Raw genomic sequence first — 19,809 nt, 5'->3', positions numbered from 1 at the left:
ATTCAGGGACACGTTATACATTGGATGTGAAAAAGTGAGTGTGTGTGTGTGTGTGTGTGTGTGTGTGTGTGTGTGTGTGTGTGTGTGTGTGTGTGTGTGTGTGTGTGTGCACGTTACCTGAAGTCCTCCAGATTCTTCTGGATGTCTGGTAGGAGGCTTTCCTGTAGTAGTTGGCTGTACTGTTTACACATTTCCTCTGGGATTAATTCAAGCTTTCGCCGCTCTGCACACAAAACAAACACTTATGCACACACACTTATACTATATATACAGTATATATAAACCTTTTTATATACAGTCTATATATACTGTATATATGTACAGTATATATTGTACATGATAGGCAGGTTATCTCCCAAATAGGAGGCTTTCTGTGTGGAGTTTGCATGTTCTCCCCGTGCTCACATGGGGTTTCCTCCACCTCACGTCAGTAAGGACCCGCACCAAAAACATGCACCCATCATCGTCTGACCAGCGATGCACACTCATCACCAGGTCCCCGGGCGCATCCACAAATGCTGCCCACTGCTCCTGGCTGCGCCCCCGGAGGAAGGACAAGCCAGGATGGGTTAAATGCAGAGGCCACATTTCACCGGCCACCATCCAAAGCATGTGCATGTGTGTGTGTGTGTGTGTGTGTGTGTGTGTGTGTGTGTGTATGCATGTGTTGTGTTGTAGTGTGGTGTGTCAAATAAAGATTCTTCCTAAAATTCTCCTTCTTATTATTGGAGGCAGATGATCTGCTGTGGCGAAGTAAAAGCTATTTTATAGTATAGTTGATTCAGACTGAATCAACTTGTGTTGAAGAGTCCCAAAGGTAGGAATGGTTTTGGTGAGCATGCACACTTGGATAGCCATTTTCACTTTTGCCAATTACCGTTTCACCAAGAGCTTGAGGTTTTGGTGTTAAAATGAGTTAGCTGTCAAAACTCTATGGACTGGGGAAGCAACTTATTGCAGCAGCGAGGGCCCTAGAAAAAAACCCCTCCAAAATACCGGAGGCTCTAATTGTTTCAAGGAGCCAGCTCTTACCCAATTCCACTGCCACAGACTCTGGCACAGGTACTTTGAGATTCTGAAAGGAGAGAGAGTCAGCGAGAGAGAGACCAAAACAAAAGGACCGATGCAAAGGTTGGCGCGGCACTGCTTGAACTTACCGCTGCACGATCCATGAAGAGTGAGTGGAACTCAGTGAAGAGGCGTCTGCTCTCCTTGGGGTTGGTCTGCTTGTGGAGGTCAGCGTGGAGGTAGCACAGCTACAGAAGACCACACGCACGCACGCATGCACACACGCACACACACATATGCACACACACACGCACACACCCCCACACACACACACAAAGATTGAGGCCAAATTAGCCTGTACGCTTTCACACCCATTTACGCATAATTTCGGATTGCTTTTTACGACGCGTTGATCTGTAATACTAGTAATTCAGCGTCCCGTACTTTTGGTTTTATAATATGGAGTGCAGATTCTATATGTGGTTGTTTTTAAAACGTTGTCAAATTCACATTAGGATGTCAGACAGCTGAAGACAAATTTTCACATACTCATCTGAATAACCTGACACACAGAATTCTAGGCCAGACAATCTTTCTTTTGTCCAAGACGTGGATTTTTCTTTTTGAAGACTGTGTTATGACTCCACTTTGGAAGGATGTTGGTTCTGGCATACAGTATGTGTGTGTGTGTGTGTGTGTGTGTGTGTGTGTGTGTGTGTGTGTGTGTGTGTGTGTGTGTGTGTGTGTGTGTGTGTGTGTGTGTGTGTGTGTGTGTGTACCAGAGGTGCAGGGTCAAACTGAGAGACCACATGATGGAGGAATGCGGCCAGGTGAGCCGGCCTGCACTTCAGCGACTCCAGGCTTTGAAAACAACTGCACTGGCTGGTCATCTGGACGGGGGAGCCGAACAGGAAGAAGCGCGTTATAAAAGATGTTTAGAAGACGCCGACTTGGATAAAAGGATGGATGAAAGGTCACCCTTTGTCGTGAAGCGCTCATGTTTCACTGTTAAGTGAACATGAAAAAAAAAAAAAAAAAGAAACAAAACTTTATACTGTGACAACTTCTAGAACGATTGGAGCCTTGTTTTGTAAGCCACAAGTCTACTGCCCGGGAGGTTTACTCAGAGGAGCGCCTGGGTGGAGCAGATTCTCCGAAGGCAAGTTTGCCGGTGCATCCTTTATACTTCGCTAAAAAGGTAACTCGTCACCTGCTCCGGCAACATTCTCGCCAAGCACCTGCTCTCGCTGTGTGTCGAAGTAGTCGTCTTCCGCTCCGATGATCTGAGGCTTTGGTTTGGACAGAGGGATAGCCACGAAGCACTGGGAGCCAGGGTCCTAAGTGACATAGGCAACAGGATATTTGCATTGAAAAGACACACCGCACTTGCATGCTCACAGGTATGTGCCCAGTCCTTCATCATCATTTGGAGGCTGCAGGGTGTCCATGTTCTCATGCCTGTATCTAATGAACACATTTTTAAAAAAGCCTTACATTTGCTTCAAATTAGTGATTGTCTGAACTCAACTCTGCCACAAAAAGGATTTCACTGTGGAAATATATATATATATATATATATATATATATATATATATATATATATATTTATTTTTATTTTTTTGGTGTTTTTTGGTGGCCAAATGTGAAATCTGTGTTTAAGATTTCAGGATTTCCTCTATGGTCCCACATCCCTCCACTCTGACCCCACCCACAAAAAAAACGTTACCTTATTTTTTGAACCTCTGTTATAAATGTCAGTCTTTGTCAGTGGAACTACCTAGATACTGACCAAAGCGTTACAGGCACTTTTACAAGACCACACATTTCTATCGCAGGCCATGAGGAATTTTTGGCTTTCTGAAATCTTGTCATGTGCAAACACATTTCTCTCCGAGGTTCTGAAGTGAGGAATTAGAGATAATTCCTTAATTTGAAGATGATACGAAACAGAAGGTCCTCCATTTGTACCCACACAGCGAAACTGTGTCTCTGACTTCGGAGTTTTCGCACCGTAATTCATTTTTTGTCTTCATTTAGTGTATTAATTACCTCAACTTTCTGAAGGCGCCACTGGCTTGAAACACATTTTCCATTAACCGATTTTTATAGGGTTTATTGATATTGTCAAATGTAATACCGTTTAAGGAAATCCAAACTGAAAATGAAAATTTCTCAGGTCCAATGTAAAAACATGACATTGTCCTATACATGACACAATCATATAGTATGATTGCATAATCCTATTTTTAATTATTATTATTTTTTTTATTGTGTACAGTGTACAACTGTGATTAGTTTTCACTTTTGTCATTTTATACTGATACTTTATTTTTCGTATTTTGATTTTCATATTTTATTATGGTTGTCATTATTACTGCCTATTGTTTAGATGTGAGCTGCTGGGACATTGCAATTTCCCACCAGGATGAATAAAGTATGTATGTATGTATGTATGTATGTATGTATGTATGTATGTATGTATGTATGTATGTATGTATGTATGTATGTATGTATGTATGTATGTATCTATCTATATATCTATCTATCAACTATCTATCTATCTATCAGAAGAAGAACCGACTCTTCTGACTCTACTCTGTCTGTCTGTCTGTCTATCGTTCTTTTTCATTACAAGTAGACTATATTGTTCTGTGCTGCATAACATTGCAATTATTATTGAAACTAAAACCTATGTCCGTAAGTGACGGCAAATGTCTGTAATATTAAAGTTTCTATTGAGGGCTGTGCTTGGAATAAATGTTGTTTATGTCTGTGTGCCTGCGTGCGTGCGTGCGTGCGTGCGTGCGTGCGTGTGTGTGTGCGCGTGTCGTCCCTCTCACCAGGTCGTCTGTTTGTGGAGAGAGGCGCAACTTGAGGCCATCACGGGGGCTGGTCTTTGGGCTGTGGCAGGGCGTCTCACTTTGGGTGGGACAGTCTGGGAGTGGGCTGCCCGGCATCTGACACACACACACACACACACACACACACACACACACACACACACACACACACACACACACACACACACACACACACACACACACACACACACACAAAGATTGAGGCCAAATTAAATGTTCTGTATGGCAATGTTCCCCAGAGAATCTTATCACTGCTATTCTTAGGGGAAAGCGATAAAAGGAAACTTCCCCCTTAAAGTGGAATCTGCATTTCTCTGGAAGGAATTCTATTACAATTCACAAATAAATGTAATGAAATCCACAAATCTGCATTAAGAATTTGAATGCAAAAACAAAAAAAGGATAAATGTCCCTACCATATTTCCCTAACAAATAAATGACGTCTTACTTGTATAAAAACATTTGTTTTTGTTCAAATAAATATTGCATCAATCGAGTGTGGACTCTCACTTTGTGTTTTTGACTTCCAAAACCTTAACACAGATTTGTGGATTTCATCACATGTATTTGTGAATTGTGAGACAGAATTCTTTCCATAAAAAAGCTGATTCCACTGTCAGCAGGAAGGCTCCTTTTATACATTCCTCCCACACATTTTTGGAGCGAGGCTTCCGTGCTGGTTCCTCCCCCTCGACAGCGCTGTGTTTGACTTCTCCAGAAAAGACAGTTTAATGGGTCAGAGACGCACTCTGTTGAGACTTTAAATAGGACGGATATAGGTGTCACACGTGTCCCCGTTGCTTTTTATTATTCCTGTTCTTATTTATTCTTTATTCTTAATTGGCTGAACGCAGCCTTTTGCACTGTGTTTTTTCTTTCTTTTTTTAATTGGTCATTTTCATATCTCTTATTAGCAGCATCTGGTCTTTCCTCCCAAAATGAATAGATCGTACAAACTGATTGTAACAAAGTTTCCAGGACCAGTCGGCACGGACCGACGAAAACAGATGGCGTGTGAGAAAGCTGGAGAAGTTGAGTGTGTTCCACGACTGACAGGGACCTTCTGATTAGATATGAATTGCGACTCTTTAACTTCTGAGATTCGGAGAGTATTTGAACCTCTGATGAATCCGTAAACTCTGGCTTAGCTTTTGGTTGATGCGGAAGAGATTTTTCAAATTTGGGTTTTGAATGCCAGAGAATGTTTCCGATCAATAAAATCAATACTATTCGGTCTATACCATGAAAGTATAAACCTTTGACACCAGGCCTCTCCGTAGAAGAAATTTCATTGTATTGTGCTCTCAGATCTCTCTTGAATAATGTATATATATATATAGAAGAAGAAGAAAAACAATCTTTAATTATCACACAACACACCACTCTACAACACATGCTTTGGATGGTGGTAGGTAAAATGTGGCCTCTGCATTTAACCCATCCTGGCTTGTCCTTCCTCCGGGGGCACAGCCAGGAGCAGAGGGCAGCATTCATTGACGCGCCCGGGGACCTGGTACCAAGTGTCCATCGCTGGTCAGACGATGATGTGTGGATGTTTTTGGTGGGGGTCCTTACTGATGTTAGGTGGAGCAAACCCCATGTGAGCACAGGGAGAACATGCAAACTTCACACAGAAAGGCTCCTATTTGGGAGATAACCCGCCGGAGCACGGTGCCAACAGCGCCCCAGGCAGGAATCGAATCCAGGACCTTCTTGCTGTGAGGCGGCAGTGCAATGCACCGTGTATGCGTGTGTGTGTGTGTGTGTGTGTGTGTGTGTGTTTGTGTGTGTGTGTGTGTGTGTTTTCAAGCAGCTAAAAGGTGTAGAGTCCCCTGCGCAGGTCAACCAGGACATGGCTGTTTTCTGTGGTCCTATAGGTGAGATAGGCGGCCGCTTCGGGCGCCATCCCTTGGGGGCGCACGGAGCGGGAGTGATCGGGGAGCATTTTGCGCACCTGTCTCCCTCTCCAAGGCACCGACTTTGAGCGCGCTAGTTTATAATTTCTCATTGAAATGTTATCCCTGTCAGTTTTATCCTGTTATTATAATGGACACTGCCGGAAAAAAAACAAAAACGAAAAAAAACAAAAAAAAAAAAACGACTGCTCGACTTGAAGAATCTCAGTCGATTGACGGATCCCCGACTGATGATTAGACTCATCGACTTTCAGGGGGTGGCCCTCCTGTCTATTTCATAAAACATGTGGTGAGACTAGCCCTTCAGATTTGCAATCCCTTCCTACGTCACTTGGTGCCTCAGTAGAATTTGAACCGCCCCCCCATCTGAGTATCACCATCCACAGTTGGAGAATAACAAGCTCCGTAGGGAAACTGCTCCGTTGATTTCACAGACCACCACAAATCTTTTAAAAGAGAAGAGGAATTAAAACCAACTGTCAATGAAGCAACTGCAGACGATGTATCTATTATGTAAGTAGTAAGTATGTAAGTATTAAGATATAATTCTGTTGTATGTTTAAAAAAAAAAAAAAAAAAAAAGAGGATCGACTCTAGGCTACGGCGGGCAATCCACTGTGCATTTCTCCATAATTTTATTTTATTTACGTTAAGCTGAAAAAAAAATAATAATCCCTGTGTGCGGTGTCATCCAAAAGCTTGAAACATGGCAACAAAAGTCGGAACTAACTTTAAATGAGGCCTTGTAGATTTCATATGACGGAAGATTCAACGACTGGATTGCTTATTTCTCGCCTCAAATTTGTTCAGAAACAGATTTTGGTGGACTGATGAGGTGAAATCAGTGAAAGTTCACAGCCTTAATACAACGCAACCTGGAAGTACAACTCAAACCCCAATGGCTCGCAGAACCCGGAACTTGTGCTCAAACCCCATTGGCTCACAGAACGAGGGGCCTCAGGAGGGTGGCGCCACCCAACTTAATCAGAGCGTCGCAGAACAGGATGGTAAAGAGGCATGTTAGAATGGCTAGAATGCATAATCTGAGTGGTATTTCCAGCAAAGAAATAACATGTTTTGGGGACCTCAGAGACCTATATATACTTGTTGAAAAGGAGCACAATAGGTCCCCTTTAAGTCTAATTTGAAAAATGTTCACGGTGCACCTGCGGGGCTGCTCGCAGGGCGCACACAGTGTTTTGCGGCAACGGATTTGGTTTTGTTTAGGACTCACAGAGGGCTCACTGTGCGGGGAGCGATTCCTTCTGGTCGGCCCGGCCTCAACTTCCTCTGCCTCTCCCTGCAGCGCTGCACCTGCCTGAAAGCGCACACGCCACAATGTGAGGATGAGGGATATCGAATGAAGCATTTCTCATCACCGCAATGTATTCGCCGTCGCACTGAGCTTTGTGGCCGTGTTCACTTTTAAAAACCTCTGTTCTGACTGCGAACCGGAGGCAGGTCTGATGGCTTGCGCATATAGGCTCAATTATTTCACTTACGTAATACATCAAATTACAGAACAAAACAATACAGCCTTCACTTTCGAGTGTGTGGGAAACTTATTTGCACACACGCACACACACACACACACACACACACACACACACACACACACACACACACACACACACACACACACACACACACACACACACACACACACACACACACACACACACACACACACACGCACACCATTTGTCTGACCTTACCCTGAGAAGCACGGGGGAGGCCATGTTTTCCTGGGGGATGCTGCTGGTGGAGCCGAAAGGGACCGGCTGGGGCTCCCCGTTCCCCGGCTGCGTGGGGGAATTGGAGGGCCAGCCCGGCTCCCCCGGCGCTTCCTCCGGACCCTGTTTCTGCACCTCTTCCTTTCCCTCATCCTTCTCTTCCTCTTCCTTCTTCTTCTTCTCCTCCTCCTCCTCCTCCTCCTCCAGGGGGATCTGGCTGAGCCCCGGAGGCCTCCCCAGCACTGTCAGCGCTACGTAGGAGCCCGCTGCCGTGTGAAGAGACTATGTTAACATTGCAACACACCAACTTTAGGCTTTTTTGGAACAATACTTCCAGTGTGACTATTACTGAGGCATATAAGGCAAATATAAATAAAACAAAGGTGTAGAAAATGGTGCACTTACATTTTATAAGCTTCACCACTTCTATGTGGTTTGACTGTGTCACTAAGGTCCCATTAACCTGCAACAGATATGGAATATTTGACAAATATAAACAACTTAGAAAGAGGCTTTGGACCTTAACCTTTAAACATGTAGCTTGTACCAAGGTTGACTCCTCTGTATCTAATCCTGAATTAAGCTTTCCAGAATTTCTGATTACTCATCAGTGTTTACAAAAAAAAAAAAAAAAAAAAGGGACATTAATGAATTATATATGATCTGAATTGTTTATGATCTCAAAGAAGACGGAGGAGGCACACCTTTATGATCCGGTCTCCCGTCTGGACACCGGCCCTCATGGCTGCACCGTCTACAGCGTGGGACAGAGCCAGAGACAGTCAGCTGTCGGTGTGTGCGATGTTTCCACACAGCCGACACCGACAGCGCTGAATAAACCCAATGTTTCCCTTGGTGCCGCCACCTTCCTGTCACTCAGAAAAGAAGGGGCCAATGGGCTCTCGAAAAATGCCGGACGATCAGGGGGGAAGGCCGAGAAGCCAATCTCACGACCCTAGAGCAGTGTTTTTACAATACACTTTTTACAATGAAATAATCCCACAACACTAAGCCATAATCCTGTCAACCACTAAAAACGTCAGAAACATGTCAACTAATGTTTCTGAATTATAAGTGACCCGAGAGCCGCAAACAATTCTTTTAAATGGCTCAGGAGTCGGGAGCCGCTCCGGCAAAAACAGCGAGCCTTTGACTCACAAAGCAAATAATCACTGGCGACCAAGACAAGAAAAAAGGTCAAGGCCTTTGGCACAATTAAGATTGAATGCGACGAAATCACTCTCCGCATTCCACCGAAATAAATCGTTTTGACGGAACGAGGCGATTCCTGTGAGAATTCCGCTCCCGATGAACCGACTTTTGTTCCACGGACGTTCTCCCTCGCTCCCTGCGCTTCACCCCGACTGGAGAAAATTGAGCGACTCGTCAAGAACCGAATCTTGAAAACAGAGTCGAACCATTCATCGTACGAATGATAGTCCTCCCATTTACAGTCCAACTTGTTCTGATGATCACATCTGGTTTTCTGGATGGAAGTGACGAATTAGATGAATTCCAACACAAGAGCTCGATCATTTTATCTTTACATTTTTTAAGTGAAATTAGACATTTTTTCACGGCACACCTGGCCAACTTCTGAAAGTGCATGTGTGGTCTGGTCTCAAATCCTAACCGGACAAAATAGATGTTGCCCTAGTAGATGTTTTGTGATCCCCACTCTGATAATTCTGTTTCTGCCGACTGAAATCACATGTCCTATTAATGTGCGACTGATTCCACTGAGCTGACTTTGTGCAAAGTGAATTCAATTTGATTTGACTTTGAAGGACTCTTTTCCCAGGAAAATGTTCTAAGACCCACCCAATTGTTCTATTCAGAACAGACGCCCTCACCCAAGTTTACATTGTTTTTTGCACAAGTCTTGAAACTTGGGGGGTGTTTGGGCGCATTGTTTATCCACTTTTTGACACATTTACAGATTTTGAAAACAAGGTGGCTTCAATGTTCCATGCATTTTATTATATTCCAACTCAATTCAAATTCTGAGAGCCGTGGCAGTAACAAAGGAAGAGGTTTTGTGGTGGAATTCCTCAGGAAAAGTTTGCAAATTGATCCGTACTACCACCCAAAACCCAAAACCTCCCAAAAATTGTAAAACAAAGACTGAAGTATAAAATACACTAATTATATTACAGTAGCTTCAAAATTGAAGTAGCCTTGTATCTTATTCCTAAGAAATGTGGTTCGTTAATTTGGTCCCCTGGAAAACACAATAAACTCACAACTTACAACTAAATAGGGTGAGGTTCTTTTTCCACACAGGAGCCCAATGTATTCTCATCATTATTACGTCAATGGCTTAAAGAAGGATTAACACGCTTTCATGTCACGGTGTGCGATGGAATAAAGTGCATCCGCCGGTATTTGCAAAGGCTCACCTTCTTTGACCAGCTGCACAAACACCGGGTTGTCTCCGCTCACGGTCAAGCCGAAGCCATTCTCATCCCTCTGGATGATCACGCAGCGCTGAACCAGACCTGCGAGAGCACACGTCCACAGGCACCCACACTCCGGTTCATTTGCGGGACATCGTTGGGTCATTAGGCTTATTAGGGAGCCTGGTGCAGAATAGGCGTGTGGACATTGGATTGTACATGCTTTAGTCAAAACCTCGGGTCAATGGAATCGTGGACGGATTTTGTTTGTACGTTCACTTTCTTTTTCTTTTTTTTTTTTTTAAATTGTAAAGAATGTGTATTGTCCCCATTGAAAAAGTTACTTAACGCAGGTTGTGAGGCTGTTCAACAATATCATAATGTGGTACATCAAACTAATTGTCTGTGTTTTTTTTGGGGGGGGGCAGAGGGAGAGGGCAAGAGTGAAACAGTAAATATACAGCGACATAACCAGAATCAGAAGGAGTTTATTTCGCCAGGTACATTTCAATATACGTGGGGGATTGGTGTGCTGTCTTGAAAAATATAAATAAAACGATAATAAAATAAAATTGAATAAAAAGTAAAGTTAAAAATAAAATTAAAATTGAAATTGCCAACTACACACAAATAGCAGAAAAATACAAAAAATAAATAGTCAAATATCAAATATACAGAATCGTATAGAATATCCTGGTCGTGCGCTTTTTCTTTTCTTTTCTTTTTTACAAATGTCCCATTAGAATTTGGTAGGATAATCTATACTCATGTGAACAGCTTTAGCTACGCTCACTGGAGGTCATTGGATCACAGATCAAACTCAGCTGAATTTCAGCAAATTATTCCGGCACATTCTCTGCTGGATCAAGAGAAAGATCATGAAAAAAAAAGAAGTAGTTGTTCTTGGTGCTGGGAAACCTGTGCCGGTGTCCTCCTACACCGTGGCAGGGCTCCAGGACGTCAGGACGGAAAGGATTGCTGCCGACCCCAAGCGCCCGGGAAACCAGAACCCCAATCTAAAAAACGTCCCTCCTAGAAACCGGAATCTGCCTTGCCCCCCCAGCAACTGGGACCATCCATCAACTTCATGCGGAGGTCGTCGCCAAAGAGCTGTTGTCCCGAGCCAAGCCAGAGATTATTACCTGGCACTGTTTGGCTTCACTACTAATGACATATACACTATATGAGAGACTTTGTCCATGGTGTCCTTGCTGCACAACGCTAGATATAATACACCTGTCCAACCCCAATTCAGCGGTCAGAATTCCTTGTTTATTATCATTATTATTATTATTATTATTATTATTATGTTTACATGTCATATTCTCAAGTAAATCTATTGCAAGTCACTAATAACCATATTCCTATCCTAAAACATACTATAATTCCTCACCATATCATGTTGTTTGGATACGTAATAACATCATTAATGCATTTTCTTTGTTTTACGGGAGAACACTTCAATCATTCGAATAAAAATGTGTTTTAATGGCCAGGAGAATTTTCCCTGACATATTTTGCAAAACGAAACCCAGACGCAGTTCATTCGACGGCCACTAGGGGAGGATCCAACCGTCTGATGCATATTCGGATTCGGTGTGAGGCAGACTTTCAGGGGGTTATTTCTCACCTGTTGGGTCAAATTCATGTTTGAGGGAGACCGGAGATTTCTCATTCTTGGGTTTCCTATCCGGAGGTTGGTCCTTATTGAGAATACTCGGGGTCCTGTGGACAAAGGCAGAAGTCAACACTCAGCAACGAGTTAGGAGTATATGAAACCTCTCACGCTGTACAAGATTCAAGATTCAAGATTCAAGATTTTTATTTGTCACATACATATACATACTTCCATACATATATGCAGTGAAATGTAATGCAACGCACCCGGTGATAGCACACAAGAAGTCCTAGGAAAAAGTACTAAAATAAAATAAAATAAAAAGTAGAAAATTACTTTCTAATAGACCGACTAACTGACTCCTAAAACGTAATACAGTAAGTGGAATACTTATAGAATAAGATAAAAAATATATAGAATAAAATACAATAAAAAATAAATTGAAATAAAATGGAATAGGTTGAAGGAATATGCCTATGTATATACAGATATGTGCATTTAAAGTGGCATGTGAATTAAAGTGGCATGTGAATGTGAATAGTGTGAGGTAGTGTTTGGGATAATACAGCACAGTATACAACAGTACGGCGCAGCAATACGGCATCACGAACAACCCTGAACAGTGATACAGTATGCGGTACAGTATGCTACATACAGTACAGTAGGTAGTGGAGCCTAGTGCATGGCTCAGTTAGGACCCCTGGTGAGGTCAGCATTGACAGTTCTGATGGCTTGAGGGAAGAAACTCTGTCTCAGTCTCTCTGTTCTCGCTCGTACAGAACATATCTGCATGGCAGGCTTTTTGATATGGATTACAGAAATGTATTGTGTTACCAAATAAGTTGCTTAAATGATATGCAAAGATTCATCCTTAAATCATTCAACCTTGCAGAAACTGTTTTATTTTGAACTGCAATCCCATTCCCATTGGAACTCACTAAGTCTCATTTTGTGACGACGCTGTGTGTCAAAGTTTTATTTGTCAATACATAACGTTACAGCAAATGTCATGCAAGCACTGAGCTGCTTCTACTGTGTGCCAACTTTCAGCGATGCAGTGTGCAGAATAGGAGTAAAACAAGTAACAAAGACAAACAACAACAAACGTTAATCAGAAAGAGAATTAAAGGTGCAGTGCGTAGAATTCAGTGGCATCTAGTGGTGAGGTTGCAGATCGCAACCAACTGAATTAGGAAAAACAAGTGGAATTTTTTTTTCCCGTTTGGGAAAAATACCCCAGGCAAAAGGGCAATGTGCACGTAAATGTAAGAAGTAATTAAAAGGTAAAAAGATGTAGCTTTGGAGGGATGGAGTCGTTGTACTGAGTGTAAAATGGTTGTTTAGGCACAATTATATATGCACATAATTATATATGTATATCATATCATGCTTATTATATATGCATATTAAATACGTGCATATGCATATTATATATGCATATTAAATATGTGTATATGCATATATTATATGTGCATATATTATATATATACATATATACAGCGTATACAGTATGTGCTCTTGGCACTGCTCCTAAGTTGCTGCCTGTTACAGTAGCTCCACACTTATTCCTTGCTTTTCACTTTTTTCAATTTTATTTAAATGTTCTCAGCTCTGTTTCTGAGTTTGGCTCGTTAGAAAGAAAGTTCAGTATAGTTGGGTAACTTCATGTTAGCTTGTGTGGATAGATGTACATGCACATGCGTATGTTATTTCTTATCTCATTTTAATTTGTATCTTTCTCGACTCCAGTTTTTAAACACCCGAATTTCCCTCCGGGGATAAATAAAGTGTTATCTTATCTCATTCCCGCTCTTATGATGAGCTGCTGCAAAAAAAACTGCGTCATCGGCCTCGTGGGTAGCGACTCCATCTAGTTGCGCATAACGTGTCCAGGTTCAGACCTCCCACTCCTTAGCTTCTCTGCTTGGCTTATCACATGTACATACCCCCAAAATGCGAGGAAGTGACTTAGTGGCTCCTCACACAAAAATAGCCCCCTCCGACCACCCCCCCAACCCCTCACCCATCCCCGGTGCCGCTTCCACTCCACCGGAGGGGGTTTGTTTGGTTTTCTCTTCCTCCCTTCGGACAATGGGGGGGGACCAGGCTGCGTTCTCAACAATGGGTGCTGCCGTCACAGCCAACCTCCGCTACTACGCTTCAGCTTTTTGGGACCGATTCCCGGAAAGGGGGCGGGGTTTTTTTGGCTCGCCTCCCATTTCCCGAGCACGGGAGGGAGAAGTCTGGGGGCTGGGGATGTAGGAGGTTAACAAATCTGTGAGAGAGGGCAGGACACAGGATTTTACTGCAGTTTGATGATAGTTGGCAGAAAAGCTGGAACATTTGAATTGTTAAAAACATGAAAATCAAATTCATTAAAGCACGTAGCCAGAGAAATGTGCCGAAAAATCCCACTTCTGTGTAATTAAACTTCAACTGAACAGTGGTCAAGGATACCGCGGGGAGAGTGATAAATTCTATTTTTATAATTTGTCAAGCAGTGGAAGACTCCTTTAATGGGCTTCTCCTTTGCCGTGGTCTGGGGAGATTATCACTAGATAAGGCAGCGCTAGACTGTCTCGGGCGGAGGAGATACACGTCTGACCTATTAGGTGGTGTCTATCCTGCCAGCTCTGGCTCCGAGATCCAATTTCTGGCGATAATTAGTCCGACTCATGTGGAGTTTCAAAGAAAATAACGACATTCGGGTTATGGTGACAGACAGGTCGGCTGAATGAGCTCTGCAGCGGCTTATCGGGATGTGGAACATTTTTGAAAATCGAAATCTGTTTGTCCTTTAGATTGACTAAAAAAAAGAGAGAAAGAAAATCATTACTGTAGCTTTCCATCTGAAAATGTACATTACTAGGACATATACTTTAATTTGTTTATTAAGACAGCGAGACAGAAAGGTACTGTATGCTGGGTAGTCTTAGGATATAGGTTGTTTTTGGAGTGGTACAAGGACCCCCTCCACTCGGCGTGTTGCACGTTTTTTTCCCAATGCTTTCTTTCTTGGATGCTAAAAATACCAGGCAACTTCTCGGAGATTATCACAGGAAGGCATTTAACTCCAAATTGTCAGTGATAGGGGCGCACTGGCCAACAAAGACGCCCGAAGCAAAAATGTTATCCAGACAATCAGCTACAGTTTCTTTTAGAAAGGTTTACAACTAAAAGCTTTCAATTGATTTAAGTCCCTCCCTCGGTATTTCAGGAGAGCCTTCCGACAGACTCGGGATCCAGACACTTGAGCTTTCAATAGATTCAACAATATTATCTTTGTCTCAGTTTGAAACTATTCCCATGACCTTCTTGCTTGGTGATGATTGGAACTGTGTTTTAAAGTGGAAATCCGTGAGATTATTTTGTTAAAAAAATCCCATATCTCATACTTTCTTTTAGCTGGCAATTTTTAAGAAGCAGCCATTCAATGTATTGTGTGTACATGTTATGCGTGATTATTATGGGGGGATGGTGGCTCAGGCGGTAGAGCTGGTGGTCTAGTGATCTAAAGGTTGCTGGTTCGATCCCAGGCTCCTCCTGCTAGCATGCTGTAGTGTCCTTGAGCAAGACACTTAACCCCTAATTGCTCCTGATGGCTGCGTCCGTCGGTCTTTGAACAATTGTAAGTCGCTTTGGATAAAAGCGTCTGATAAATGACTAAATGTAATGTAAATGTAAATGTAATTACATGCTGTCTCCATTGTTGGTGGCGGGGTCCGCCTTTCCTGGGAAAAATCAGATCACACATGCCCGAGACGGGGTGGGTAGCCGCAGTGAACTTAATTAACCAATGTGGTTGGTAAATAGACAGTAAACTGTGGATATGGATGAACGCTCACAAAAAATAACCAGCAGCAGTAGCTCAGGAGGTAGAGCGGATCTAGTGCTCGGAAGGATGCTGGTTCGGTCCCCAGCCCTTCCTGGTAGCATGCTGAAGTGTCCTTGAGCAAGACGTTTAACCCCCTAACTGCTCTCGTTGAGCTGGTGTGCGCCATCGATGTATGAATGGGTGGATGTGAGGTATAGGTAAAGTGCTTTGAGTGGAATGACTAGAAAAGCGCTTTATAAATGCACCCCATCCCAAGTGAGAAAAAACATAATTCAGTCGATGATGTTGAAAATAGTTTAGTTGCTCATGTCTGATCCAGGAACGTTGTCATGACGACAGTATGACTGGCAACAAAACGCCTCCGATCATATGCATGAACTCTGACATTCATTGAGATAAAGAGGCATAATTAGGTCCATTTGCAAGAGAAAATGTGTTTTGAAAATGAACACTTATATAGTTCCCAGCTCCTCCCTCTAGTGTGCAACCGGTCGCACTGAGTACGCTGGCCTTCGCTCTAAACGCTTCGTACACCAGCAGTTGCACAGTCGTTCGAGGCATCGGTCAAGATCTGGAGTTGACCCCACTGCTGCTAAATACGTAAGATACTAGGATGGCTCAAATGCAGAGGACTTATTTTGCCCGGAGGAATTAATGAAGTATATCAAATCAAATAAAAACACCTAAACCGAGTTGGATTTGACTGCAGTAAAACAAGCATTTGACTTTTTTTTTTTTTTTTTTTGCTGGTAATCATCCTACACAACTCTCGGTGGAGGCGACGGTGGCCTGACAAACATAGTTTATAAGTGATGTCACTGCTTCCCATGAGAGCACAGTGTGCAGGATACACCGAGATCAGCAAAACAGACTGACATGGTAAAATAGTTGCCTCCTGCCTCCAGGCACAGATTATACTGTTGGGTGTCTGAATTCCATACACATATACAGTACATACACATATACAGAATATATACTGTATACCGCCACTGTGCAATTATTAAAAAAAAAATCACAATAAAAGTTCAGCAAGAAGTGTACATCCAAAATGCAATGTTGTTACACTGTGCACACTGATTTGCAATGAACAACGAAATGACTCTTCCTGCTCGGTCAAATATCCAAATACTAACGGTTGACGTGTGAGTGACGTCAACCATGACACACACACAAAGACGTGGTTGTGAGTGTGTGAGTGTGTGAGTGTCTACGTGTGTGTGTGTCTATGAGAAAGAGATCACATTTAATTGTGCCAATATTCGTGTGTTCTTGATATTCACTGAAGATTTGGTTTCCTTGAAAATTCACCACTGCAACTGTTTTAGATCAACCTAAGTAAACAATAACCAGCATGCTGCAGCATTGTGTGCAGAAACTTACATTGTGAACTTTGAATTGCTGTCGATCAGTTTCCTAGTTTTTGGTGCTTTGGTTGCATTTGGTTCTTTTGTCGAGCACTAAATACGATTTAAAAAAAGGCAAATAGGCCCAGTCTCTAGGCAGCGAAAGATCATTACACAACTACCATGATATAATGTTCCAAAGGATGAAGGCTTTCCCGTGAAATGATCATTTCCATTAAAAAAAAAGGTCACGAAATCAAATGACAGTCATGCGCGGCTTCTGTTAGTTGGCCTAGATTGGTCCCGTATTATAAGATAGAACGTCAGCAATAAAAGGAAAAAGATAAGCCGCACAAAATTGGTTTTGGGGGGGGGGCCCAAACTACATCGGACACTTCTCAATTCTCCAATGGGAAGAGGCGGTTTTCCCTGTTGCCCCACCATCGGCGTTTCAACTAATCACAATTTGCTCACTCACTTTCTGCCAGAACTACTGTGATTTGGGAAAAGGTCTCTGGCATATTACACACGTGTTATTTGGCGTGTAAACACAGGACCAAGAGGGAACACATACTGTATATCGATAAGTTGGCAGAGTTACAAAATGTTTCCTGATCATAGCTGATATTCAGGTGAAAAATACCTGACGGCTGCAAGTAATAATAATAAAAAAACATGATGGCTATGCAGAAGCAGTATAAAACTATATAAGAGAATAATAACAAAGGCGATATATCTAGACCTGGAAATGAAGTCTCCTTCCATAATGTCCAATCATGGACCCATATTAGATGTACAAGAAATGGGTTTTTCCAGTTTAGTTTTCAGCTCTGGTTGGCCTTGTTCTTCGTGGATTACTGAACTATTCATGTTTTTGTGAAATCAATTTAAATGGTTAAAATCGTACATTATGTTGGGTCATGACTTTACGACTAAGGACAAAATCCTGATCCCCAGGCTAGTCCAGTTGACCCCCGCTGCTCTATTAGATACTATTGTGACACCACAGCATGCATTCTTAATGTCACCTCTTATGCGTCTGATCAACGCCAAGCACAGCCAGTGAACCCCCTGTGGCTCACGAATGGTAACACAAGGCCAATACCAGGTTCCCATCCAGTTTACGTGCGTTCTTTTTTTTTGTTTTACCCCCAACAAAAACAATAGGTGAACCAAAACTTAAAATTCAGTTAAAACCATCCGGTTGGACTTAACAACAATAATTAACAATGATAAAATATACATATACAGTGTACATAAAACAAAATAATATAGATAGATAGATAGATAGATAGATAGATAGATAGATAATAGATTTTTTATAAATAATAATAATAATAATAATAATAATAAAATTAAAACTAAATCTCTGCTTTACATCAAATCTACTGGACTATAGGCATCCTCATTACGCCAAATCGGAAGAAAACACAACATTGAATGCGTTCCTGGATTTTATTTGACTGTATGGTGCGTCCACCAGTAACATCCATATTGGTTGACTGGCCTCCTATAAACTGATGGATAATCTTGTGCCTTGTGATATTGAGCTTTGAATAAACTTGCCCTGCTTTACAGACGTGCGTCGATAATAAACCATGTAAATGTCCCCGTTGCGGGACTAATAAAAGTTGACCTTATCTTATCTTATCTTAGATCTGTGCGCGCACATTCTATATAAGATGAGTAAAGAAAATAATAATAATAATAATAATAATAATAATATTAATAATAAAATTGTTGTGAGCAGGAGAAGCAAGCAGCATTACCTGTCAGTGAGTGTGGAGTGTGAGCCACTCATTGGGACGTATTGCTCCCTTTGGTTTCCTTGAACTGCCGCCCGGATCACATTGTACTGCCGACCGCGGTTCTTCTAAACTCCGGCCCGTCCACGGAGAACCGGAGGCGGGGAGACGAAGAAGTCACGGCCGTTCCCAAAACCCCACGTGAGAGGGGAACGACAAAGGCGGCCGCGTCGAACCACCCGCAGGACCGGAGTGCACCGCGGGACGCGTAGATGCATGGGGAGCACTCGCGGGAAAGACGACCGCTCTCGATGAAGCTCTTCCAGGGGTTCGACGGCCGGTGTCAACGCCGAACGCGCACGGAGTCGGTCTCTGTTCACCGAGACACGCTTCGGCATCGAGACGCGGACGGAGTCGACCGACGCGTTCGAGTCCGCATCCTCTCGGGATGTTTTCCACCTTTTTTCTCTTTTTTCTTTTGCGCGCGTCGCTCCGCCCGGCTGGTTTTCTCTCGACGCGGGTGAAGACAAACAGCGATATTTCACTTCCGCACCTAACGACGCCGGTCGAGCGTGTACATGTCAGGTAGTTAAAAAAAAAATACAAAACACAAAATAATAGTTTTGGTTGTGAAACTCCGACCGGGGCTCGGTCTCCGTCCGGAAACTGGGAAGAGGAAACGCTGCTCCCCACTCCCACAGAGGAAGAGAAAACCCCCACCACCCATACCGCCACCCATACCACCACCCATACCACCACCCACAGCACGACTGGGTGCTCAGTACAATGGTACAGGGGTTCCCAAACTTAGAGGAAAAAAAAGTTATATAGACATGAACATTTACTCTATTTTCTATTGTTTGACAGAGCACGCACACACACACACACACACACACACACACACACACACACACACACACAGTATATATACTGTATATATATAATATATATACCGTATATACACACTGTAGGTATACTGTATATATGTATGTATACTGTATATATACTGTATATATAATATACATTTTAAATATATATTATATAATATTTACATATATATATACATATTTATATATACATGTTATATATAATATAAACATATATATATAATATAAACATATATATATATAATATAAACATATATATATATAATTTATATAATATATAGATAACATATTGCTCCATTGAGTGAAGCTCTGTGCTTCTATTTTTTCCAAGGGATTGATAAAGCTGGTAAAAAAATATATATATACAGTAATGGTGAAATTTGCAACTGTTGATGTTTTTTTAGGTGTCTGTTTGTAATGCTGAGGAAAAAACATTTTTTAATTGAATATGCTTTGAGAGCAGGAAT

The 19,809-nt window shown here is 42.3% G+C and overlaps 1 protein-coding gene across 2 annotated transcripts in view; it reads right to left on the bottom strand.

Annotated features, from left to right (window-relative positions):
• The window catches only part of arhgef12b (Rho guanine nucleotide exchange factor (GEF) 12b), a 37,437-nt gene extending 18,337 nt beyond the window's left edge, over positions 1 to 19,100 (bottom strand). For both annotated transcript variants that reach the window (XM_080013785.1, XM_080013786.1), the window contains exons 1-13: positions 18,480 to 19,100; positions 11,545 to 11,639; positions 9,918 to 10,016; positions 8,223 to 8,272; positions 7,924 to 7,981; positions 7,501 to 7,784; positions 7,020 to 7,103; positions 3,849 to 3,965; positions 2,247 to 2,345; positions 1,788 to 1,898; positions 1,158 to 1,256; positions 1,033 to 1,075; positions 118 to 223 (exon numbers count right to left, since the gene is read on the bottom strand). In XM_080013785.1, the coding sequence (XP_079869911.1) occupies positions 118 to 223; positions 1,033 to 1,075; positions 1,158 to 1,256; positions 1,788 to 1,898; positions 2,247 to 2,345; positions 3,849 to 3,965; positions 7,020 to 7,103; positions 7,501 to 7,784; positions 7,924 to 7,981; positions 8,223 to 8,272; positions 9,918 to 10,016; positions 11,545 to 11,639; positions 18,480 to 18,511 (1,277 nt within the window). In that variant the 5' untranslated portion in view covers positions 18,512 to 19,100. The remainder of the gene's footprint in view (positions 1 to 117; positions 224 to 1,032; positions 1,076 to 1,157; positions 1,257 to 1,787; positions 1,899 to 2,246; positions 2,346 to 3,848; positions 3,966 to 7,019; positions 7,104 to 7,500; positions 7,785 to 7,923; positions 7,982 to 8,222; positions 8,273 to 9,917; positions 10,017 to 11,544; positions 11,640 to 18,479) is intronic.
• Between the last annotated feature and the right edge of the window lie 709 nt (positions 19,101 to 19,809).

Source organism: Zeus faber (assembly GCF_960531495.2).
Source record: "Zeus faber genome assembly, chromosome: 14".
NCBI lineage: Eukaryota > Metazoa > Chordata > Actinopteri > Zeiformes > Zeidae > Zeus > Zeus faber.
The sequence above is the reverse complement of the archived record's forward strand: the minus strand, read 5'-3'. Positions and strand labels throughout refer to the sequence as shown.